Below are 10,871 nucleotides of genomic sequence, written 5' to 3'. Positions count from 1 at the left end.
AGGTGAATCTTTTTGAAAATTTTTGCCAATTTATCGAAAAGTTAGGATTAAATATTAAAAACCTGGTAGGAGTCACAACTGGCGGTGCAAAAAATATGATTGGTAAAAACATTGGGCTTATGGGTAGGATAACCAAGAAAATTATAGATATCGGAGCTGAAACTCCGATTGGAATTCACTGCATTGTGCATCAAGAAGCTTTTTATGGGAAAGTATTGGATCTCCAACACGTTATGAATGTGGTTATTTCAACTGTAAATTTTACAATATCACATGGCCTTAATGTGGCTGTTGAAATATCACTGAATGTTTCATGGCGCCTCCGTAGCCAGGTGGGAAGGTACAGCAGTGCGTAGCACACGCTTCTTGATTAGACCGGGGTTCAAGCCCGTTACCACCAAATACGGAGGATGCGGAAAGGTCAGGGAATGACCACCGCATATCCCGGAGCAATATTGCCTTAGTTGCTAATGCTCCTAAAAACCAAATAACAAACAAACAAACTGAATGTTTCAACACAGAAAAAGGGAAACCAATAAAATAACTATCAAATATGGAATGGCTGTTTGATCTTGAAATTCATACATACATTTATAGTCATTTAAATGCTCTTAATTTAAAATTACAAGGGACAGGAAAATTGGTCTGATTTGTTTGGTGACATCAAATCATTTCAAAATAAGTTATTATTTAAATCCCAGTTGAGCAAGACAATTTAGTTCCCTTTGAATGTTGTACTGAGCTAAAGGAGAAACATTTCCAAATTATCGTTGCCTTTAATTACAATTACTTTTTGACAAGTTTGAAAGTCGATTTTCTGATATAAAATCCCATTAAAAAACAAGATTTTGTTTGAAAATCCCATTTATTTCTATGGCTCAAAGCTATAATCCCAGATTGCAACTTGAAATTATTGATCTTCAAGCCAAAATATGATTCAAAAATAAGTATATAGACTGCAAAAATAAACTATTTGAATTCTACAAGGCTTTCCCATCTGAAGATTTGCCGCTAATAAAAGAAAATGCCAGGAAAATGGCTACTTTGTTCGGATCAACGTATGTTTGCAAGCAGATTTTTTTTTTCACTCGTAAAATCAAATAAATATTTAAAAAGAAACAGAATAACACATGAGCATCTTTTTTTTATATATATATATAAAAACCCCAAACAAGAGAGGTATTAGAACCTATAGTACCGTGCATGGGTTGGAGGTTAAGAAGATATTTGTTGACATTAGACTTAAAGCTCTGTACACTGTAATTTTCAGGGAATACGTATGAAGGAAGGTTGTTCCAGAAAACGGCAGTTGAATGAATAAATGAGGAAGATGAAAAGTTGGTTCTGTGGGTTTGAAGTTGGACAGTAAATGAATGTTGGTTGGTGGCGGCACGTGTTCGGACTGTTTTGCAGAGAGCGGGAATTAAACGAAGAAAATTCAGAAGCGTGCCCATGGAAGTATCTGTAGAAAAGGCATGCAGCAGAAACAGTACGTCTATGAGACAGCGAGTGAAGAGACTCTGTTAGAGAGGAGTCATTAATTAACCTAACTGCCCTCTTCTGAATGGAATCTAGAAGCCTTAGAGGTTTTGGGGGCACCGCCCCAGATGTGGGAACAATATTCCATGGTAGGGCGAATTTGCGATTTGACCAGAGTGAACAGCTGTTTGGAAGAAAAGTAACGCCGAGAGCGAAAGAGAAAACCAAGTTTTTTAGATGCAGAGGAAGCAATATTTGTAATGTGCTTGTGCAAAGAGAGAGATCAGAAGTCAGGATAATCCCAAAAGAGATATATCAACTTGCCTAGAAATCAGAGTGTCACCAAAGATGAGCATAGGAGCAGAAGAATCCTCTTTTTTGAGCGATATAAGACAGGACTGAGTTTTAGGACTAAAATCAACTAAGTTGTCTTTGCCCCACTGGAGAATTACCTGGAGATCGGCATTTAAGGAATTGATTGCGGATATTCGAGAAGTTGAAGCTGATTTGAGCAGGGCAAGATTTGTAAAACTGGAAAGTGGAATGCAATGTGCTATCATCAGCAAAACTATGGTTAGGATCAATGAAAAAAGGTCATTATTATACAAGAGGAAAAGAATGGAGGGAAAGAACTGAACCTTGGGGGACACCAGCATTAGTAGTGGTTGGAAGACAGGGCCATCTACCATCACCCTCCGTGAGCGGTTAGAGAGAAAACTGGATAACCAATTACAAAGAACAGTTGGCAAACCATAAGATGGAAGCTTGTTTAGAAGCTCTTTATGTCAAACACGATCGAAAGCCTTTGAGATGTCAAGGGCAGCTGCTTGTGTTTCACCGAACTTTTCCATTGAAAATGTCTATAAATTGGTAACACAGGCCAGAATATCACCTGTGGATGGACACTGACGGAATGCATACTGGCGATCGTTGATCAGACGGAAGGTTTCTAGGTAGTTTAAGAGTTGACGGTTAAGTGATTTCTTCACTACTTTAGAAAGTGGTAGAAGTAATTGGATGGGAGGGATTTGTCACCCTTTTTAGGAACTGGCTGAATATTGAGCAAATTTCCAAGCAGAAGGAAAAACACCTTTGGAATAAGAAAGTGAATAAAGGTAGCATAGAACAGGAGTAAGTTCAAGAGCGCAGGTTTGGAGAATAAGTGGAGAAATACCATCAGGACATAATCTTCATTATGTATTGAGATTGGAGCTACAATTTTGCAACCAAATTTTTTTTGAACAATTATTTAAAAATTGTCCAGCCTCAGTCATCTCATTATATGAGAAGTTTTGTTCAGTAAATGTTATTTTGTATTGTACTTAATAAAATTTTCAAATATTTCAAGTTTAGGTTTTATCATTATACTGTATTTATTTACCTTAATATTGAAAAGCAGTGATCTTTTCAGGTTGTAAATTTTCTAAGAGCATTTAAAAGCAAAAGTAAAGTATTTTTTTTAAACAAAAGTGAAGTACGGTATTTCAAATAGAAACAACCAAAAGTATTTAAAAAAATAATAAGTCATATTTTTATAATTTTAATAAAATCTAAAAAATAAATCACTGACAGATTTGTTGCACATAAAACTGCTGGGAATTTGCATTTTTTTTATATATAGCTTGAAAAGAAAAAAACGATAACATGAAAATAGAAACTTCCTTTTCCGGGTAAAAAGTGTAAGCACCCTCTTTAATTGTAAGGCGCGCTCTTCTCCCTTGTTTTGGCACGCCAATTGTATGCGACCGCTTTTATTTAGTTCCTTTCTTACGTTAATTTTTGGGAGAATGCCTACTTTTATTTTAATAGGTTACTCTTGTTAGGTTACTTAATAGGTTACTTTTGGGCCACTGACTGCTTCAGAAAATTTCAGGATTACTATTATTCTTAGCTAGAATCTGAGTGAGGCAATGAACAACACACAGGATAAAATTTAACATGTTTAATTATAGAAACTGACTTAGATACAAACAAATTTTTATCAACAAAACTTTTCATATTAAAGTTTCCCTCTGGGAAAAACAATTTCAATAATTCCATACAGTATATCTCTTTTCTAATCTAACTAAAAGTTCCTTTACAACCTTCAACTTGTTATTCCAGCTATTTCTTAGGCTAGACAAATTAATCGTACTTAGGATTTCAGAATGCCTTTCCTTTCCATTTAGGATGACTAGAAACAATAATACAAAACAGTACTTACAATAAGTTTTACTTCTCAGTGTTTTAGGATCAGATCCTTGACCTTCCCGTACTATCTGTGACGGCTTCCACATCTGATATCCGGCTTTTAATTCCGAACTTCCCTTCGACCCAACTCGACTCCTCTTGGATGCTTTTAACTTAGTTGACTCCGAATAACCCTTTTCCTTTCCGAAATCCAGCAAAATTCGCCACTTCCCGAATAACTTCTATCTCCAATAATTCCACGACTACGCTTACTAAGACAAGACTACCTCCTCCTCCTCCTCCTCCTCCTCCTCCTCCTCCTCCTCCTCCTTCTTCTTCTTCTTCTTCTTCTTCTTCTTCTTCTTCTTCTTCAACAGCTGTATCACTTTCATTTCCCGACTCTTCAACTAACTTAACCCGTCCTTATATATCCGCTATGTTTCCCGGCATACCCTGAAATTTTGACTGACCTCTCCTCTGTTAGGTTGAAATGTTCACCGTAATTTCGCGTATCATGGTCTCGCCCGTAAATTTCCATAGTAACTTATAACTACTCTTACTGCGTGTATAAGCGTCCGTTCCCCGAGTGTGTTTTTTTTTTTTTTAAGTAAGCCTTAAGCTTACACAAGATATAGAAAATATGACAATTTTTTCTCGAATCATTCTGTGCGGCCCGCGAAACAAATCTAACTTTGAATACGGTCCCCGTACGGGAAAACGTTGGACACCACTGTTCTAGGCTGTTCACTTCCAATTCTACGCTAGTATGGATTTAACACCATCTACCTGCTTTTCAACAGATTTATTACTTCTACCACATATATCAGGGTCAGCAACATGCGGCTCTTTGAACATGTAAATGCGGCTCTTTAACTTTTAGCCCACATGAAGCACAATTTGAAATGGAGTTAGTGGACTTAAAAACCAAGGACGTATGGAGTGCAAGATTGAAATTGAGGATTTGGAGAGACAAAAAGGCTGCCTTTGCAATTTTACACAAATGGACAGCTATAGATGAGTTGAAAATGAAAGACCAAATTGTGTTCGATGCATGGAGTAGCTTACCAGACACGTATACAAATTTGAAAATATTTGCATTCTTCAGTGAAGAGCCATTTTTGAAGAGTCTTCACTCAAAAAAGGTTGCCGAACTCTGCCATATACAGTACAGTATACTTTGTATCTTTTGCTGCTGCATAGCGCACTTAGGTACAACTGTCATATTACTTTTATCACTTAATTAACTTTTCGCCTCATATTTATTATTATATATATATATATATATATATATATATATATATATATATATTTATATATTTAATAATATAATAATAATAAATTCAATAATAAGAATATAGAATATAGGCAATTAGAGTAAAAGTATACCTATTGTGCCATAAGGCAAAATACTTAAGTAACCTAAGTATAATAAAACACAATAAAATAATATAATGATAATTCAAGTATTCAAATTTCAAATAATTCAAATTCAAATAAAATTCAAATAATTCAAATTCAAATAAAATTCGAATAATTCAAATATTATTATTATATTATTTTATTGTATTTTATGTGTTTTATAATGGAGTATAACTTTGGGCCATAAGGTATACCTTATATATAGGTATACAGTGCCATAAGGCCAAATACTTAAGTATTTGGCCTTATGGCACAATAGGTTTACTTTTACTCTGATTGCCTATATTCTTATTAAATTTCATATGGCCTTTTGGTTCTCTTGGTATACCGTTCAATAAATACTGTAGTATATATTTTACAGACTGATGTAACGTTTAATCAACAATTTGATGGCATTAATCTGATCTGAGACATTTCAAATTTTCTATTCTTTATTTTATTGTTTTTAACATTCTATCACTTATCACTTATTTCAGAAATCTGTTATACACACACGGCATATTTACTTACTTATATATACGGCATATATATTAAAAATAATAAAACTATAAGTATTGCCTAAGAATCAAATTCTAATAAATTTATTTTTTAATTTTCAGTAAATATTTTAATAATATTTGTTTTTTCAACGCTTTCAAAAACCAGAAGGCATACGCTAATCACCCCAAAAAATACAGAGGATACAGTAATATAGGCACGTGATGCAAGAAAGCAAGTGTATGAGCTTATGTAGCATCAGCCAAAACAAAAAATTCACACAATATTATTTATTATTTAGATTATTGTAGATTATTATTTATTATTTATAATAATAAATAATAATCTACAACCATTCCCTCTAAAAGTTTGTCCAGTTCCTCCTTGAATTTATTTCAGCTATCAACTTCCACAACGACAGATGGAAGTTTGTTCCAGCAGTTACCACCCGCTGGCTAAAGGCAAATATCCGCACATCTATTCTAAAACTGTCACAAATTTGAATTTATGCCCCGTTAGGTTCATAATCTAAGCAAGCAGAAGAATCCCATCAGAATTCAGCGTGCTCAACCTATTCAAGGCCTTAAACAACTCAATCAGATCACCTCGCAGGTGCCTAGTCTCCAGCCGCTGTAATTTGCAGAACTTAAGCCTCTCTTGGTAAGAGGATCCCTTCGTTCCCCTCAATACGGCAATTTTCTGATTTTCCCCTAAATACGGCAATTCCTTATACGATGTATACCCTCCACTACACCCCTGTGCTTTATCTAATATACAATATTTTAATATATCTTAGTTAATATAAACGTAAAATCACATATCTGCGAAATATGACTTTTTTATTCCAAACGGAGACAAGTTTTACTACTCAACTCATTAATATTCGCTAAAGCACAGAGCATACATTATAATTAAATTAAGTTGATAATTTACCTGGGTAAATAAATTTCTTGAGAGGCTTTTCTTCGACTATTTCTATAACCAACTGAGCACAAATTATAATCATTTTGTTTATTAGCAAAAGCTTCTACATTAAAAACAATAATCTACTTTCAAACACCTACTACCCCCGAGAATCAGACGAAATTAACAGCGCAATTTAGCTTCACTTCTGCATTCACAACTAATCTAGCAGCCAGCGTTTCAGTAAATATACATACGGCTCAATGTTTAAAATTGAGAACTTTTTTAATGTCATTCTTTCTTTTAATATTATAATAGCTTCAATTACGAATAGCAATAGTATAGGATTTTCAAATGAAAAAAAATATATTAAGTAAAAATTTTCAATTGCCCACTGTCACTTAACAGAACAGCGCATATCGTACGAAGGGCCATGCGCTACGATTGTTTTATGTTAAGTGTCTACTTAAATCTTACGCGAAAGGTGTCTAAAACGGCATAAAAAAATTACTTAATTTTAATTATTTAAAAATCTTTTGTATGAAATAAATTATTTATATATACAATGTACTGTTGAAATTTTCCCTAATACAGTATACCCTCCCAGTAGACTTGTGGTTATAACCACTTTCCTTTTACATTGTGTGCAAGCAAAGACTATAGGCTCAAGTAGCTACAAGAAGTGTGGAATTTTTACTAGCTTTAATAACAAAGTGGAACGAATGTAGTCATCAGTGTTTTCGTTAAGTGTTCAATGGGAATTAAATGATTTTATGACAGTTAAGTGATGTGGGATTTATTTCAAGAAATCACTACATCAGAGCTAAAAGGAAGGGATATTGAGCAGAGTTAGTTATAATGGGTGGAATATATTTTTAAACTCTTTCAGTTGGCCAACTGATATTGTTAAAAATTCAAATGACAAAATGGGAAGTGTTCAGGGAGGTAACTTTACATAACATGTAAAGTTACCTCCCTGAACACTTTACTATTAAGCTTTACATATCAAAGGAAGTTGCTAGGTTCAGACTAAAATGAATGTCAGATGAACTAATGAGTTTAGTAGCAAAAAAAAAAAAAAAAAAATTGTAATAATATATTAGATAATCATAAATTGGCAGAGAGTGCGGAAACCTATAATAAACATGAATTAGTCTATAATTTACTCAAACCTATCGAGTTACTCAGGCGAGACATATTAAGAGAGAGAGAGAGAGATGACAAGAAGACTTTTGCAAAGAGTATAAAAAAGTAGCAAGGAATTCTTTGCTCATGTTAACACTTGAAGGAAAGTGATGAATCGCATTGGTCCACTTCATATGAATTGCATAATTATTAATAATCCTATTAATAATTATGCAATCCTATTTGTCAGCCAGGTGGCTGACAAATAAAGGGAACAAATATTTTTTGCTTTTACTTTCACACATGAAGAAGCTTTTGGAGATATGATTAGCAGCTACTTATCTAATACTGAGTGGGACTACATAATTTTATAATAAATGAAAGGAAGCTGGAAGAAAAATTTCCGCGGTTAAAAGCAATCAAAGCATCTGTACTGATGAGATCCATTCAACTATATTAAAAGAGAAGTGGCAAAAGAGATAGTCAAACATTATCTGTAATACTGAGGGCGTCCTTGGGCTCAGGAAAAGTACTTACAGAAATGTAAATGCATAACCTATTCACAAGATTATTATTATTAATGTGAAGTTTTTGTTGTTGTTGTAGGATTTTAGGAGCATCAGCGACTAAGGCCATATTGCTCTGTGTGTACTGTTTATAAATGGCGTGTGTTTTCTGGACGAAAAACCCGAGTTTGCGAAGAGAAAACACATACTACCCTCGCCTGAGATCGACTAACTCAGCCACATTGTGAAAAAATTCCGTAAAGATTCTTCATATCATCGATGGGACTCGAACTCAGGTCTTCTCCACCCGGTGTGGGGGAGGACGGCGATTCTACCAACTGTGCTACCCACGAGGACTGCAGATCTGTTCCTGGGAAATAATGAAGTCAACAAAGACCATAAACGTTCATGGCCTTTGTTACATTAGCATATACTTCTGTAAATTGCGTGTATTTAGTGATTGGTTTACTTGCTTTGCTGAATGAATATCATAAAAACCTGGAGAAAACCATTCAACCCACGCCTGACATAGTCTAATTCAGCAATGGTGTAAAAAACGCGTATAAAAATTCTGCTTATCATTATTATTATTATTATTATCATTAGCCATATGGCAAGGAAGCCTGAGGCTTATGCGACACCAGCCAAAAAAAATTTCTGAATTACCCTGAGAGAGAGAGAGAGAGAGAGAGAGAGAGAGAGAGAGAGAGAGAGAGTCCGAAGTTGAGGGGATTCATCAAGAAACAGAAGAATGATGATATCCAGCTCAGGACCCTGGGTGTGTCAAGCCCATACTCACCAGATGTGAGCCCCTTGATATGCTCACCAGATGTGAGCCCCTAATGATAGACGTCGAACCCAGTCTATGGAATGGAATGCCACGCAACCGTGAAAGACCAGCAGTTGTTACAGTTCTCTCTTCACAAGTCTGCCCAACCTATTTTGTCAATTCTAATAGTATTCTGTGCAGATAGATTAAAATGATGCCGTTTCTAACAGGACCTTGTAATGACATCTAGAGTTGAGATGCATGATTGATTTTGACTATCCCCTTCTTTTGTTAAACTATGTAATACCGATTTAAGAAAGGTTTATGGGACACTATAAACGTTATAAAGTGTTTATAATGTTACCGTTATACACATTATATTATAAACGTATCATGACATATTATAAAAACATTATATTATCTTTCTATGTATTAAAGTAATTTCCCTCCTAATGATATTTATTCAGCAATGGGAGAAGAGAGATGCGCGTTACGTGGTAATACGTAACAAATACAAAAATACGTAACAGAAGCTTGTTTTACTGTGGTAAAACAAACTTCTGTTTAATCGTGGTCACGCGCTATGTTTATCTAGCATGACCACGTGGTACCATTCTTTATTTCCGTATATAACATATTTATTTAAATAAATTAAACGCAACAAGTCGTAATATTTTAAGAGTTTAAGATTCTATATCAATATAATATCGGTGTAGATACACCATAGACAAGTCTTAAAGAAAAACTACGGTCGTAGTGTGAAAGGCACCCATCGATGAAAAGCCAACTACTTTTGAAACGGTGCCGTCTGGGTGGTAATACTCATCGATAATAAGTGACAATAGTCTTCTCTGTTAGTGAAGCGTTGCTTATTCGAGGTAATGTAATACATGGTAACTCGTTGTGAAGGAGGAGCACAATATTAGATGCAGATGAAATGATGCCTTTCACACTACGATCGTAGTCTTTCGTTAAGAGTTGTCTATGGTGTATCTACACCGATATTATATAGATATAGTAACGTATTTATGTATTCATAGCTGAGGAATACACACAGACACACACACAGTTGAAAGCTTCTGTAAGTATTTTATTTTATCAAAAGAAGCGAGCAGGAGGCGAAGCCCCCTAGTAAACATTAAAAAATTGTTATAGTAATTTATAACGTTACCGTTATAAACTTATTAAATCGTTATAAAATAGTTTAAGTCCTAAATCTTCTTAAATCTTTGTGTGTGCGTGTGTGTGTGTCAGCCAATGTCCTGCTATCCCTTCACAGGACCCAAGTTTCAAAGATAGAACAATTAGGAAAAGTTTGTTTGTAAATAAGCTTAATTTTAACCCAATTTTCTCATACTTCAGACACCAGGTGGTAGCGGTAGCAAGAAATGACGACTTGTGTGCTGTGTGTATCTGTTCCGAAGTTGGGTATAGTGTGAAGTATTATTAATAATTTTAGTTAGCCACTAGTTAGTTAAAAATCAATGCTAGTTTATACTTAGACTTTCTAATGTAGGAAAACTAGTTACAATTTTTGAGAGTTTTTTTTTTATTTTTGTTATAACGAAAATAAATACCCTGTTCAGTCAGCGCCGAAATTACATTTGTGTAACGCATTAGCAGGAAGATTATAAACATTAAACTAGGATTTAAAAGTTTCAGAATATTTTATAAGATATTTCCGTATGGCATATGCTAAAGAAATGGCAGTGCGAACTGTTCCTGGAGAACAAGATTCTGATGATGAGGGGGAGGTGTCAGTATTATACCGTCCTGACGAATATCGGCAGTCACAGGTGAGATATGACAATTTGCTGCTTGAGCGCATGATGCATAGCTAAAATATAATAAATAGGGTTCGGATTTTTATGACCTTAAAAATGTCAAAACATGATGAAAATATGTCATCAAATTTAACCATATATGACCTTAAATATGACTAAATAATTTACCTTTACATACCGTATAAATGATATTTACTTTTTTTATTATTTTAAAGTTGTACAACTTGTTATAAAAATTTC

The 10,871-nt window shown here is 34.4% G+C and overlaps 1 protein-coding gene across 1 annotated transcript in view; it reads left to right on the top strand.

Moving 5' to 3' along the window:
• The first annotated feature begins 10,235 nt into the window (after positions 1 to 10,235).
• The window catches only part of Blos3 (Biogenesis of lysosome-related organelles complex 1, subunit 3), a 98,706-nt gene continuing 98,070 nt past the window's right edge, over positions 10,236 to 10,871 (top strand). Inside the window, exon 1 of the mRNA XM_090383227.1 lies at positions 10,236 to 10,643. Coding sequence (XP_090239353.1) covers positions 10,533 to 10,643 — 111 coding nt within the window. The 5' untranslated portion in view covers positions 10,236 to 10,532. The remainder of the gene's footprint in view (positions 10,644 to 10,871) is intronic.

The sequence above is a fragment of the Mastigoproctus giganteus genome, chromosome 1, assembly GCF_048544385.1.
Source record: "Mastigoproctus giganteus isolate SK-2022 chromosome 1, ASM4854438v1, whole genome shotgun sequence".
In the NCBI taxonomy this organism is placed as follows: Eukaryota; Metazoa; Arthropoda; class Arachnida; order Uropygi; family Thelyphonidae; genus Mastigoproctus; species Mastigoproctus giganteus.
Note: the sequence above shows the minus strand (reverse complement) of the source record. Positions and strands in the feature narration are given on the sequence as shown.